Source organism: Crinia signifera, chromosome 1, assembly GCF_055691185.1.
Source record: "Crinia signifera chromosome 1, ASM5569118v1, whole genome shotgun sequence".
Taxonomy (NCBI): domain Eukaryota; kingdom Metazoa; phylum Chordata; class Amphibia; order Anura; family Myobatrachidae; genus Crinia; species Crinia signifera.
The window spans coordinates 45,144,631-45,160,244 of NC_139217.1; the positions used below are offsets into that span (position 1 = coordinate 45,144,631).

The following is a 15,614-nucleotide window of genomic DNA, read 5'->3' on the forward strand; positions in this document are numbered from 1 at the left end:
ATTACATACAGTACTTGTGTCTCCCTTTTCTTCTGGATTCTAGCCAACCCCAGTCTATGATTTACTGTTGAGCTGGTTAAATTTATTTATTTCTACTAAAAATCAGATTACTGCTGCGGTATAAACGTCACCTTCAAAGCGACAGATTTTTTTTTTTTTTAGCTTAGAACATGATACTTCAGCTTCCATATCATAATATAAAAATTGTCCATATCATTGCCTATTACCAGGTATTGCTGGTACTCTCCTGTAACATTGAAGGGAGTACATGGTGAACACTGGTGACTCCAGAGGTGGAGCACAGGTCAAAATTCAAATAGGGGAATGACCCCGACTGTCAGTTTGGAATGGCGGTTGGTGGTTGGTAGGGGTCATAGGGTCAGTCAAATCGACAGTCAATAGCTCAACACAAGAAAAAGGCTGTTGGTGGCAGTGGGTGTGGCTCCACTATTTGAATTTTGAACGGTGCTGCAGCCCCTCCTGTGGAGCCGCCACTGGTGGTGACTATCATTGAGTTTCCACATACAAAGAAATGGTACTATTTGTAAGGATGCAAAGAGATGAGTAGCCTCCAATTCAGGTAGAAACCACCCTCAAAACAAGCCCAAATGGGCGATACTAGGAAGTCATAGTCTTTATTTTCAGAGAGAAATATGGATTTACATAGATTGGCATACAATTAAATAAAGCAGAGGGATGGGGTTTAATGTGACAAGTGCACAACACGGACGGTCATCCCAACAGAAAATAATAACAGTGCAAAGGAACCCTTTCGGCTCTGCGCTGTGGTCAAGCTCCTGTGCAGGACTGGAAGGATTAAGTGGCCTGGGACAGCTCCATCTAGGGCTTCTTGTGGAACAGGTTGGTTTGAGTCTCGTTGGTGGGTTCTTGCATGATCTGAATTGGTTTGTTTGACAGAGCTGCTTCTCTCATCTTGTAATAGACAAACTCATTCTGCTTGAACATCCTCAGCTCCATCTCTGTCTGTCCGCGCATCACCTGTTAGAAAGAATTATTGGTGCAAATATTGTATAAGGTGTTCACATGTAGTTAAATGTCACAAGCTGTCTTAGGGTTAAGTGTTATTGCGCATGACTGATGAGCCACATAGCATCACATGTCACCAGACTTAAAGGTCAGACTAATTAGACTACAACCGCATGTTGTTTACCTTGCTCTATAAAAGAGTCTGCATATGCCCAAGCCTGTCACTGTGTTATGAGAGTGTCACAGTGCTGTATAGCAGTAAAGTACCTAGCATAAGAGAGATTGATACCTTATTATATTGGCTGCTGTTTATCTTCTCTACTTTGGTTTGTCAACATTTATACTAACCTCTTTTATAAGGAGAATGAGCATTTTTATCTATCAATGTGGAGCAATATGTCTTCTTTATTGACAGAGTGGGACCTACAAAAAGTTCCGTAAACTGACTGGGGGGGGGTTTCGCCAGGGACTTCGAATTTGGTCCATGCCCCGATGGTCGGGTTTGTGCATGTGCATTTCTGCGCACAAGCAATCCCCAACAGTGAACTGCTGAGGCACGGTACGCTCTCGCCGGGCAGTTCTTAGCGGGGAGGGACGGAAGCCCTTTCATGGTACCTAGGGGATCAGCGGTGGGGGATGGGGGAGTATTCAGCGGGGCAGCGTCTCAGGTGCTCGGTAAGCTGCTAGCCCAGGCTGCTGCCGCTGGGCTGCAGCTCTGACCAAAAACTGCAGGGGGAGCCATACATGTAAAGTTGTATGTAAGATATGTCCAGTCACCGCTGTTGCACAGGACCGAGGCTTACAGCGCTCAGCCTGCCTACTATCAATAAGCCCGCCAGAGTTGGCGCAGGCTATCTTTGCTTCACTACATTAACAAAAATATTATATGCAGCAATGTACATTTACAGACATATTCTATAGCTCAAAACATCATATGTCTTTGGGAATAATAATAAGCTATATAAAGGTTAGTCCTCGCCCAACTTTGCCACTAGCCACGGCAATCGCCAGTCAAATCCTGTGATTGGCATTCCCGCCGCTGTACAGATGTATGGCATAGCATTGTGTGGTGCGTATTTGCCCATACACAGGATACAAATGTAAGACATAAATGAGAGAGACAGGAGTATGGCGCTGACCTCCAGATCTTTGGTAATAGGATGACTGGGCCCGTGAGTAATCAGAAGGATGGCGAAGGCTTTGCAGATCATCCCGTGGCCGACTTCAATGTAGCCAGCATGCCAGTGTGTGACTCCTGCCCGCATCACTGCCATCCCAAGCTGGGCATTGTTCGGGTGGTAGATTTTCCTGTTGATGACAAAAGTGGAGGTTAGCGCACCTCAGACTTAACAGGGTCAACCAAATGGCATATAATATCAGCTGGTGCTGGATGGCGATTATATCAATTGTTTCATAACTCAATCACCCAAAATAAATGAAAAATATACTTGTGTTGTGTGTGTTGAGCGAGGTAAAGTGGAGTGAGCACTGTTCACTCACCTCACTCAAATCCAATATGGAGTCCTAGCAATTATTAGTGATACAGACTATGGGGATGTTGGGGACGTAGCAGCGCAATTAAGCTGGCCACACACTGGCCCAATTTGGCCACTTTTCATGCAATTCCAAATTGGATGTTTTTGACATCTGATCCGATGTCTGGTACCATGTGCAGCGGGGTCGGAGATCGAACTTGTTTTCTGGTCTGACCTCCGACACAGGTAGCCACCTGGCAGCGGGGAACGGGAACGCATGCTATAAATCGTAGGCAAAAGGACCACAAGCTCCTGGGCAGTTCGAGGGAATTCTTATGCGACTTCTCCCTCAGAGTGAATGGGGGTCATTACATGTACATCACTCCTCACCCTTATGGGGGGAATTTAAGTGTTTTGCATGCCGGTAGCCACTAGAGTCTGCCAGACAGGGCAATTCAAGTGTTGATCCGCTCGATTCCACAAAGCCGCCAGAACCGGCATTACCGTCATATTATTTCATCATTATGAAGGGCTGCTAACTAGTAGTTAAATATACTACTTCCAAAATAATGTTCACCAATAAACACTTGACAATTTGACATCTTCATTTTGTCTACCAATAACAACTGATCAATTTTAATTTTAAATTGGTTTGTATTACATGTATTATTAATAAAACAAAATTAGGCAAGGCGTAAAGGAAACCCAAACACACTTATGTATTTTATATTTTATACTAATAATACAGTAATAGGTTTAAACAAATAAAAAGTAAAAAGGCACTAAATATAGTGAATAATTGTATGCACAGTATGCCAAACTTTTTTGAAGTATGGCACCCTGGTCAAAAAATAAAAATAAAAATTCACGGCACCGCTAGGCCAAAAGTTTGTTACGGAGAATTCAGAAAATGTTCAATGAAATCATTTGTGTCATCTTTAGTTTCAGTTTGTACACATTTCATGATTGGAAGCCACCATCATCGGTTTTGCCTTTCACATTGGACCACCAACCCAGGGCAAGTGTCCTGAGGAACCCCGAGGTGCCATGGCACACAGTTTGGGAACCACTGATCTATTCATTCGTCATTGTAATAGATCAGTTTGCGTCTGTTCGTTCTCTTATTACTTACAGGTATCCCTCCACCATTTTCTTGGCGTGCTCGGCAGCCTCCTCGAACATCTGGAGGTAGGACAGCACCTCGGAGGCTATGCTCTGGATCCGCAGCATGTAAATATTGGTATCTGCTAACACAGGTTCCTGCCTCTTCAGGCACTCACGGCAAAGCTTTATCACCTGGCACCCAATCGGGAATACAATGTTTTATGAATTTAAATAAAGTAGTAGCCAATAGGGTGAGAGACAAACAGGAATAAATACGTGGAGATAACAGTAAATTTCTGTCATTTTCCCAGTGCAGAATGGATGTAGATTTAAAGATCAACAGAACATTGATAGCCAATAGGTCGATACCAGATGATCGACAGTTAATAAGTTAACCGGTCTAAAAGGTGGACAGTTAAATGGTCAACATGGATTTAGGTCGCCAGGGTCAAAAGACTGACCGGTTCAAAAGGCCGGCATACAGATGGTCGATAAAGAAAAGGTCAACACATGATTATTTTTGGATAATTTAACCCTATACTGTACTTCCTCTAGTGCCTAACCCTAACTGTCCCCTTGGTGCCTAACCCTAACCTTCCCCTTCCACAGCCTAACCCTTATGCTCTGCTAAATGCCTAACCCTAACTGTCCCCTTGGTGCCTAACTCTATCCTTCCTTGAAGCTTATCCCAAACTTCCCCTTCCACAGCCTAAACCTTACACTCCGCCAAGTGCCTAACCCTAACCATCTCCGTGTGCCTATCCCAACCTTCCCCTTCTACACACTAACCCTTATGCTCTGCCAAATGCCTAACCCTAACCGGCCCCTTGGTGTCAAACCCTATCCGTTCCCTGGTGACTATCCCAACCTTCCACACCCTAACCCTTATGCCAAGGGCCTAATCCTAACCGCCCCCTTAGTGACTAGCCCTAACCTTCCCCTTCCACAGCCTAACCCTTATGCTCTGCCAAATGCCTAACCCTAACCGTCCCCTTGGTGCCTAACCTTATCCCTTCCCTGGTGCTTATCCCAAACTTCCCCTACACAGCCTAACCCTTACACTCCGCCAAGTGCCTAACCCTAACCATCTCCTTATGCCTATACCAACCTTCCCCTTCCATAGCCTAACCCTTACTCTCCGCCAAGTGCCTAACCCTAACCATCTCCTTATGCCTATACCAACCTTCCCCTTCCATAGCCTAACCCTTACTCTCCGCCAAGTGCCTAACCCTAACCATCTCCTTGTGCCTATCCCAACCTTCCCCTTCCATAGCCTAACCCTTACACTCCACCAAGTGCCTAACCCTAACCATCTCCTTGTGCCTATCACAACCTTCCCCTTCCATACCCTAATCATTACGCTCCGCCAAGTGCCTAACCCTAACCATCTCCTTGTGCCTATTCCAACCTTCCCCTTCCATAGCCCAACCCTTACACTCCACCAAGTGCCTAACCATCTCCTTGTGTGTACCCCAACCTTCCCCTTCCACAGCCTAACCCTTAAGCTCCTCCAAATGCCTAACCCTAACCATCCCATTGGTGCCTAACACTATCCCTCCCCTGGTGCCTATCCCAATCTTCCCCTTCCACAGCCTAACCCTTACGCTCCGCCAAGTGCCAAACCCTATCCCTTCCCTGGTGCCTATCCCAACCTTCCCCTTCCACAGCCTAACCCTTACGCTCTGCTAAGGGCCTAACCCTAACCGATCCAGTTAAGGCAGGGGTTTGGCTGGTTACTAGAAAGCAGTATGTCTAGGTAGAACATAATTTTGCTGGTTCACTTACACAGTAACATGTCTCAACTTTGTACTTTAAATCAATAGTGCATTTTGTAAAAAAAAAAATTTATGATAAGTAAGCCCAACCATGTGCTGTCATATTGGATTGTTCAGAGAGAAAAAAAACAATACATATATATATATATATATATATATATATATATATATATATATATATATACGGCTGCGGGGTAGCACTCCTTAACGTGACAACGTACCCGGTGCCTTCCCAGGATACTCCTTGAAGGGGAGTCCAAAAACAGCAGACTGGCGGGCGGTACTCGGAAATATATGTATTATGGAAATCATATGTATTGGAAGGCAATGTAGCACGCTTACCAGAGGGACAGAGTGCCGGTCCGCCCTACAAACCTATAGCAGACTGGCGGGCGGCACTCGGAAATAATTCACCTCAGCAAAGTGGTTTAAAAGTCGACCTTTCAAAGCCTCTATATTATGGCTTCGTCCTGAAGACGAAGCCATAATAAAGAGGCTTTGAAACGTTGACTTTTAAACCACTTTGCTGAGGTGAATTATTTCCGAGTGCCGCCCGCCAGTCTGCTATAGGTTTGTAGGGCGGACCGGCACTCTGTCCCTCTGGTAAGCGTGCTACATTGCCTTCCAATACATATGATAATATATAGGAAAAAACAATGGCGGCACTTGCAGACTTGTAATGAAAAAGTATTCTTTATATCACATCATAAAAGTAGTGCAAAAGGTGTCCATCGTTTCGGGGATAGCCCCCATTTTCTGCACCTTGAAAATGGGGGCTATTGCCAAAACGTCGGACACCTTTTGCACTACTTTTATGATGTGATATAAAGAATACTTTTTCATTACAAGTCTGCAAGTGCCGCCATTGTTTTTGAGCCCTTATTAATACCAACACCGCTAACAGCAAGGACGACTGCCTATTTCCCAGAGTGTCCTGAGTTTTCCTTCTATCACTGTTCATTATATGTCTTAGTCACAATTCCATTATTTTCTATAGAGCTGCATGTAAAAGGTAATCCTAAAAATTCAGATTCCAAGGTAATGTACCCACCTCATGGTATGATCCTTCAGACCGAGCGTTGTCTATTTTCTCCAAAGTTTTTTTTGAAAATTCTACAACCTCTTTGACAACACTGTCTTCAGGCTGCAAAACAGGTCACATGTATGATTCATAGGTACACGCTCCACAAATGAGGGGCCCTAATATTCTGTTTATCTCTATTCCACTCCTTATAGCATGACATTTCCCCCTGTCTGCAATATCCCTATCCCTTCTCACTTCATAAAGCGGCAAACCGCAATTGAGTTACTACCAAGTTTGTTAGAAGACTGTTACATGGAACAAATATGCACTGAATTTCTTCTTATCCCTCCCCACTGCATCTGGTCCCTCTACCTCGGCAAGCCTTTGCAATGGCTGGCAGTTGCCATGACTACTATGCCTGGAAACCTGCATAGTGACCTGCCAAAAAACAATCTCACCTGTGGGATGTCCGGTCATTTTATGTTAAGAGGATTCAGGCCACTAAAGTGGAGAGCACAATGCTGGAACAGCTATATTTCTGGGTAACAGTATTATTAATTTCCTACCTTGCTTCCTCCTTCTTCTTCTTCTTTGACAGCCAATAACAGGTCATCTTTGATCTTTTTAGTGCAGTGCTCACATGTGCATTCAAAATAGTACTGCTTCTTCAGCTGGCTCTTTCTGTCCTCACTGAGATTGAGAAAGTCTATGTAGGACACACTCAGCTCCTCCCCCTTGTTGATCTTTCCAAGAGAACGAAGCTCAATTCTGTTATTGAATAAGAAGGAAACACGTTTAGTATGAGTGCCAGGGGCCCTCGAGAAGACTCCAGCGCAGGCCAAGGGGCCCTTTGGCATTTCAGCTGTCTGGTTTGAGCTCTTCAACTGCTGAAATGCTGAAGGTTGCTCCTCCTTGCACCAATGTTTCTCCGAGTCCTTCAACAAGTATTAGTTGTGAATGTGATACACATGCATCATCAATGTGACCAAACCAAAAAAAACACTCCCGTCACCATCCCGGTGCATTTTCCTAACTCGCCCCATCATTATGTAGGTTAGAGATTTATGCAACATCAGTAATCTTATTAAGCATGTTTTTTTGTTTTTTACCATTAAATATTTGGAGTCATTTGTCTAAATAGAAAATGGAACAGTTCCCCCTAAAAAAAAAAAACGACAGATGGGGACAGAATGGCCACAAGAAACACATACTGTACCGGCTGTTTTAGTTCCAACGTGTCAGTTTAGAACAGGTGAGAAAGAAACAGGGTTAGGCTACGTAACCACTAGTGCTAAAAACGTGTGTTTGGCATTAGCTATTCGAGAATTTATATGGAGGATGAAATAAAAATCAGAGAAATAAATTAGACGTTGCCTAATTTTGAGCATTTTCCGACCAATTGCTGTGCAATCAACAATGCATCTTTATTCCAACGTTTCAGTTGTCACATCCACTTTCATCAGGGGTAAAAGTGGGCATAGCCACGGAATCCTTTGAATAAAGATGAATTGTTGCTTTACCTGCTGTAGAGTCTCTGAACATCGCCATTGATTGAGTATATATATATACTGTATGTATATATATATATATATATATATATATAAAAAGAAATTATAGAGAGCGCTGATGTACTCCACCACCACCAGTCTGCTGGTTGTGCGCTGGTCTGTAACTTCTAGAGGATTATAGCTAGAATGTGATAGATAGAACGCCCAAGGCGCTGACACTATCCAGGGTATTTTACCCTATTTGCATTTGGAAGATTCAATATCACGTCCATTTTTTAAGTCAGTGTGGCTTGTTACATCTATTCTTGGCTGTCATTATATTCGACTGCTATTTGGAAATGTAAGCACCATCTTGAGGCATTTGCCACTCAATGTGTCCTACAGGACACTTTAACCTTTAGTAGATATTGGGAACTCTGAAAAGAGCATTATTTGCACCTTACTTAGTGAATCAATGCTAAAAATCCCCTGCAGAAGTCTTTCTAAAGACGAAACGCGTAGGGTTGTTTACATCATCTTGAAAGAAATGAATGGATGCAAACCATGGAGTTTTAAGTGAAGATTTTTTTATAAAATACAAACTGTTTTACTAACATTTGTACATATTGGGAGGTATGCAATGTGCCGCCGCTATTTCTGAAGTGGGAAATAGTGGCGGCTCCCTATTCAATGCTGTCATTAACAACAGCATTGATGCTGGATCACAGCAGAACGGGTCCGACTTCAGAAGCTGTCGGGCCCGTTCTGCCGATAACGGCCGTGGATTGTCGTTATTCGGGCCGCAGATCGACAATCCACATCCATTTTCGGGGCCAGGCCCCCTTTTCGCCCATCGGCAGGCCGGACATTGAATCCCGTCTGTCGTTATGCGGTCGTTCTTAACTGCAAATGGGCCAGGGTCATGGCTGTCGGCGGGGATCGACATCCGTGATCCCAGAATGCATACCTCCCCATTGTGTTTATCTGTCTTCAAACATTGGTAAAAACCTATCAGGTGGTGGAGTACAACAGCACTCTCTATAATTTCTTTTTCTACATGTCTGTTGTCTCCCACTAACAGGGGGCATCTATAGAGTAGCTGCTTCAATTTGTGGGGCGCACTTGGGGTCACTGTTCGTTTGTATATATATATATAAATATATATATATATATAATATATATATATTATATTTTTTCATATTTATGGCACACATTTAAGAAATAAAAACATTTCAGATGCTAGTATATACGTAGCCTTATCCAGAAATTTCTGTGTCAGAATATTAGTTTTCATTTTAGAACTTATATGTTATTCATAGTGGAGTTACTGTAACCAAAGTATAGATGTACAACATGTAAAATTCCCCTCAATTCTTGCATTATATATTTTGCACACCTGAATTACCCAGCAAATGACACAGAACAGCTACCGATACAAAAGGAACTGAATGTATGTTAGGAAAAGACTTTCCTTTAGTCTCACACACACAAGGAAGCCATTTTGTTTTCTAGGCCAACATTCAAAAGAATGAAGCCAACTGATTCACTAGGGATTAGTCTCCTTGCATTGCCTTGATGTCGTCACCTGACAGAGCCTCAGTGACCACACTAGTGAATCAAGAGGCTGCATTCTCAAAATGGCTGCCAGTGCAGTGTGTAAGCAACATGTTGTCATTATTGACTTGTTTTGACAAACACAAGCCCTGGTTTCAGTCAAAAATAATCATGCATATAAATGATATCAATAAAGTACCCTCTTATGATGCCAAAATATGTTATATGAAACTGACAAGATGTTCAAACACAGTAGTGAGTTTTTAGAAAACTCTGTTGGCAATTCAGACCAACTCGCTAGACTGTGTATAATACTGGTTAACGCCGCCTGAATCGCCTCGCTTCACTGCGAGCAGATGTGTACACTTACACATCCGCTTGCAATCGTCCGCACAGAGAAGAAATCATTTGATGCTTAAACACCATCGAATGACTTTTCCTGTTCAACGAAAGGTAGCCCGGGACTTCATTTTTTTTTTTTTTATTCAAACTTTATTTTGCATATGATATGGAATTGGCTGTCTTATGTTTACTTACCTTACATGGATGAAACTCACGAAACCATACATAGTTTGCTAATCACTGTTTGTAACTCTCTCTCTCACGCTCTCTCTCTCTCTCAATATGTATACCGTATATATATGAAGTCTTTCCAAGGGTTATTAGCATTGTGCCATAATATCACTTTAATCTGGGACACCTATGATTACACAGGTTCTGTGGCTGGCTAAATCCGAGCCTACATTTCTACTGGCTTTAACCCCTTGAGTGGTGGGTTTTTCTGGGGCAGGACAAACCTACCAGGGCAGGTTTGTCCTGCCCCAGCAAAACCCACCACAGATCATCAGAAGCCGCCCCCCACCTCCCCCCCTCACCTCCGCTCCCCCCTCACCATCGCTCCGGGGTTATTACGCCGGAGCTCCCCTACCACCGCTGCCCCAGCCACCTGTCAGTGATCGCACAGGCGGCAGGCTCGGGGATGTTTCGCTGCGGCTCGGGAGGACTCGGTGCCTGAACTTGCCCGAGTCCCCCCCCTCCGAGCCGCCCGAACATCCCCGAGCCTGCCGCCTGTCAATCACTAGAAATAATGGCGGCGGAGGCAGGGGAGTTCCGGCGTACAATCGCCGGAGCTGAGAGGAGAGGGGGATTGAGGGTAGGGGACATCAGAGCGGCCAATGGGGGGGTTCCCTGACAGGTGATGCGCCAGTGGTGCACAACTGGACACCACTGGCGCACACCTTCATTTTAGTGGTATGCCTGGAAATTTTCCGGGACAGCCCGCTGCGGCAGCACAGCTGAGCCCGAGAAATTTCCGGGCATACCACTCAAGTGGTTAATCAGCCACAGAACATTATATACTGTCATTCTGAATAGAAATTCAGGAGCAGATGTATTTAGACTGGTGAAGTCAGGGGCGGATTGGCCATTGTATCTACCGGGAACTTTCCCGGGAGGCCGACACTACAGAGAGGCCGCCGCTGCTGAAAGGTGCGCATGCGCACACTCACAGTCACGAATTTAGAGTGACAGCCTGGGACTGAGACCGGGGCTGCTCAGCCGCTCTGCGGCAGGAGGCTTCGCCCACGGTGTGGGCCGACATCCTCATTGGTGGGTGGCTGCCGTCCGTCATAGATAGTGGCCCGCCTCTCCCCCCCCGCCCGATATATCGAATGCTGTTTCCGATGGCCGCGAGTAACAGAGCAGTAAGCTGCTGCAGCTGCATTGAGCTGCAGATACAGCCACTGACAGGCAGGGGGAGCACCTCTTAGACTGAGAACGGAGAGGGGAGAGAGACGAAGAGCAGCAGCGCTGTGGCCGGGCTGCAGCATTCGGAAAGAATAATGTAAGTCACACTGTGGGCTTTGGGGATGCCAACACTGGTTGGCAACCCTGTTAGGGAATGATGAAAGTACACTGGTGGTGGGGGCCGCCGGGGGTGGGGGGGGGGGGGGGTGGGCAGGGAGGGAGGGGAGAGAGATTCTGTGTATATGTGCCATGCCTGCATATGGGAGGAAGGGGGGTCTGTGACTGCCTGCTGTCAGCATTAGGGCAGACAGACTCACTGTGACAACTCAGATCCCCCTCCAGCTCAGCCCCCCCATAGGCAGACATGTGACATATTCAGGACCCCCCCCCCCATAGGCATATCAGACATAAAATGTCTGCCTATGGGGTGGGGGGAGAATGAGCTGTGCTGTGCTGTGCTGTTGGGATGTGACATGTCTGTCTATAGGGGCTGTGCTGGAGGGGTATGTGACATGTCTGCCTATGGGGTGGGGGCTGTGCTGGAGGGCCTGTGGCATGTGAATATGTGAGTCTGCATATTTGTGGGGGGCTGTGCTGGAGGGGGATCTGATTATGTGACATGTCTGCCTATGGGGGTGGGGATGTACTCAGTCCCGGCAACAGGCACGGTCCAAGGGTACAGCTGACCCAGGCCCCTGCGTCCTCAGGGGCCCCAAAGCATGGCTGCGGCGATGATGCACTCAGCCGCCTACACAGCACCCTACTCAGCCGACCGCCCACTCAACCCTCCTGCCGTGCAAGTTCCTTCACCCACAACCCAGCCACACTGTGTGCATTACATGTATAGGCGTCATTACTACTGCGGGCATTATGTGTATAAGTAGTGTTACTACTGCGGGCGTTATGTGTATAAGTATCGTTACTACTGTGGGCATTATGTGTATAAGTATCATTACTACTGCGGGCGTTATGTGTATAAGTATCGTTACTAATGCGGGCGTTATGTGTATAAATATTGTTACTACTGCTGGCGTTATGTGTATAAGTATCGTTACTACTGTGGGCGTTATGTTTACAAGCGTCGTTACTACTGTGGGAATTATGTGTATAAGTATCGTTACTACTGTGGGCATTACGTGTATAAGTATTGTTACTACTGTGGGCGTTATGTGTATAAGTATCGTTACTACTGCGGGTGTAATGTGTATAAGCGTGGTTACTACTGTGGGCATTATGTGTACAAGTATCGTTACTATTGCGGGCATTATGTGTATAAGTATCGTTACTACTGCGGGTGTTATGTGTATAAGTATCGTTACTACTGTGGGCGCTATGTGTATAAGTATCGTTACTACTGCTGGCTTTATGTGTATAAGCATTGTTACTACTGCTGGCGTTATGTGTATAAGCGTAGTTTCTACTGTGGGCATTATGTGTATAAGTATCGTTACTACTGCGGGTGTTATGTTTATAAGCGTTGTTACTACTGTGTGCGTTACGTGTATAAGTATATGCCCAAATGTTATTTCATATTATTTATTGTTACACAATAAATTGTATATTGGACATTTATTCTGCTCAATATTTTTTTTCATTGGTCTGTAACCCCTTTTAAAATCCTGTTTGCCACTGCCTATACCTTGTTAGTAAGCAGAGCTGCAGCAGTACACAGCATCAGTGTCTGCTCTGATGCACTGCAGAACTAAATTAATGATAATAAATAAGTGTGCTGTACGTCCCAATATTTTTATTTCATTTATTTACCATTTTTTAAATACGTTCTTGGAAGTGGCATATTCAATAATATGGGACGAGGAACTTTTGGCACTCAAGCTGTTGTTGAAATACACTTAACAACATGTCAGTTTTGCTATTAAAACTGTTGCAAGGCATGCTGGAATGTGAAGTTCAACAACAGCTGGAGTGCCAAAGGGTTCCTCACTCATACTGTATATTCCAAAATGTTTTCCTTTGATAGGGCCTGGGCCAATTATCATTACTGTGGGTGTTAGAGTCAGAGGAGAGTGCAAAATACCTATATGCCCTATATATCCTGTCTCTGCAGATGGGGGCCCCTTCAAAACCTTGCTATGGGGCCCGAAAAAAGTTCTGGTTACGGCCTTGAGCTGCCCCTTTCAAAAATGTCTGCTGGTCATAGAGGAGGGCTGCAGCGTATGGCGAGCCGCAGCAACTTCTACTCCCATGTGCCTTTGTGGAGTCAGTCTGTCTTCAGGCACTGAGCAACAGCCACCACCCTCCTATATCCAGTCTCCACCGCAGAACACCAAGCTCAGACCCCAGAGCTGTAATCCCCCTGGGCAACAAGCATGTAACACCTTCCCCCCCCCCCATGGCAAGGAGTATAAATCCCCTGACATCTATCATGTAATCCCCTGGGAATGAGGATGTATATCCTGGCAACAAGCATGCAACCCCTGACATTGCATATGTAGCCCCTAATATTGGGCATGTAGGTAAGTGGCCCTTATGTGGCATAATATGTGATGAGCATTACAGTGTATGGTATAATGTGTAATGGGCATTATGGCATGTTGTATCGTATGTAAGGGGCATTTTTGTGTGTGGTATAATGTGTAATAGCATTACAGTGTGCGGTGTAATGTGTAATGGGAATCATGGTGTGTGAATGTGTAATGAGCATTACAGTGTGTGAATGTATAATGGGCACTAGTGTGTAATGGGCTTTAAATTTGAAGTAAACAAAACAAGCCACAATGTGTTTTTTTGTGTGTGTTTGGGGGCCCAAACCATATTTTTGAACCTGGGCCCACAACTCGCTTGTTCCACCTCTGTTTGGACCAGTGCAGTGGATAGCGCTGCTGCATGCGGCGTGGACGGCTGCTGATCGGCAATGGCCGGGGACTCATTTTTATTTTATTTTATATAACATACATGGCCTGGAGAGGAGGCAGGACAGTAGCCGCTTGGAGAGAGGCCGCATCCAGTAGCAGGCAGGGCACTGTTCGCCGGGGAGTGCACTGGGAGGAGGCAGGGCAGCGGACTCTGGAGTGACAGTCTCACTCTGAGTCTGTGATTGTATGTGTGTTGGGACGTCATGACGTCACCGCGCACATTACAAGAGGCGCAAACTGTGCTGGGGCAGGGTGGGAGGATCAGAACGGAAGAAGCCTGTGTTGGAGTCCTCAGTTGTGGCTCCTGCTCCCCTGAGTCCGCTCACAGCAGCAGAAGACTGCTCTCAGCAGTCCAATGGCTGTGGCGTCAACTAACTGTGCACTAGCATGAGGGAGGGATGGGATCAATAGGAACAGTGTATGCATGCATGTATGTATGTATGAGAGTTGCGGTGTTGTATGTAAGACAGCGGTTTATGTATGAGATTGGTGTGTGTATGTATTAGAACGGTGTATGTATGTATGAGAGTAGCGGTGTTGTATGTAAGACAGAGGTTTATGTATGAGATTGGTGTGTGTATGAGAGTGGCGGTGTATGTATGTATGTATGTATGAGAGTGGTGGTGTATGTATGTATGTATGTATGAGAGTGGCGGTGTATGTATGTATGAGAGTGGCGGTGTATGTATGTATGGTCAAGAGTGGCGGAGTATGTATGAGAGCGATGTATGTTTTAATACAGGATTACGGTTGAAAAAAAGTCTGCAGTAAGTTGCTTTGTGGACTAGCATGAAAATCATCGGTAACACTAACAACGGTTCTTGTACGGCACTAGCCATAGTGCCGTAGTGTAGTTGTTAGTTGGGGGGGTCTGGGGGCCTGGCACCAGCAAGCCTGGCAGGCCATTGTTGCATGTGGTATGCTATGTAATGGGCATGTGACGTGTCATAGGCATTATGGTGTGATTTTTTTGGGGAGCTCCTGCGGCGCGCACTATCCCAGTTGTCCCTGCTTTACAAAAATGAGTAAAGTCCTGACATGATGTGTAATGTGCATTACGGGGTGTGGCATTCGTTTTGCCTGTCAACAATTTATCTAAGTATAGTGATGTAATAATCCCGCCTGATGTAATGTTGGCTCCACCCCTTATTGATTTGTTGCCGCCCACATGAGGCCACTTTCAGAAATTTTCCAGGGCCACTTTTAGTTCCCAATCCGCCCCTGGGTGAAGTGATAATGCAGCAGCCAATCAGCTCCTACCGGTCATTTTTTCAAACCCCACCTGTAACTTCACAGTTAGGAGATGACTGTCTGGTGCATTATCACATTCTACTTTATCACTTCACCAGACTTAATAAATCTGCCCCTCTATTCTCGAAGACCAACTGTAGCAAAAAGTGAAAAGTAAGGGAGATTATAAGTGTGAGTTTTTAAAAGTGAGAGATGTTGCCCATATCAACTAATCACATTCTAGCTATAATCCTCTAGAAGTTACATAAATAAGTAAAATCTGTTTGGTTGCTATGGGCAACACCTATCACTACTAAAAACTCACATTTTAGTAGAACTTACCCCCTATATCTCTGTAT

The 15,614-nt window shown here is 45.2% G+C and overlaps 2 protein-coding genes across 3 annotated transcripts in view; one reads left to right on the forward strand and one right to left on the reverse strand.

Annotated features, from left to right (window-relative positions):
- Positions 1 to 639: 639 nt before the first annotated feature.
- Positions 640 to 15,614, reverse strand: part of SMYD1 (SET and MYND domain containing 1) — a 42,703-nt gene continuing 27,728 nt past the window's right edge. The window contains exons 1-6 of one of the 2 annotated variants that reach the window (XM_083145340.1): positions 9,944 to 10,138; positions 6,932 to 7,133; positions 6,393 to 6,485; positions 3,595 to 3,758; positions 2,127 to 2,295; positions 640 to 999 (exon numbers count right to left, since the gene is read on the reverse strand). In XM_083145340.1, coding sequence (XP_083001466.1) covers positions 841 to 999; positions 2,127 to 2,295; positions 3,595 to 3,758; positions 6,393 to 6,485; positions 6,932 to 7,133; positions 9,944 to 9,975 — 819 coding nt within the window. In that variant the 5' untranslated portion in view covers positions 9,976 to 10,138 and the 3' untranslated portion in view covers positions 640 to 840. Of the gene's footprint in view, positions 1,000 to 2,126; positions 2,296 to 3,594; positions 3,759 to 6,392; positions 6,486 to 6,931; positions 7,134 to 9,943; positions 10,139 to 15,614 lie in introns of those variants that run through there. The other variant, XM_083145335.1, reaches the window with a different exon arrangement.
- KRCC1 (lysine rich coiled-coil 1) overlaps positions 11,146 to 15,614 on the forward strand; it is a 60,302-nt gene continuing 55,833 nt past the window's right edge. Inside the window, exon 1 of the mRNA XM_083145323.1 lies at positions 11,146 to 11,249. The gene's annotated coding sequence lies outside the window, so the exon portion shown is untranslated. The remainder of the gene's footprint in view (positions 11,250 to 15,614) is intronic.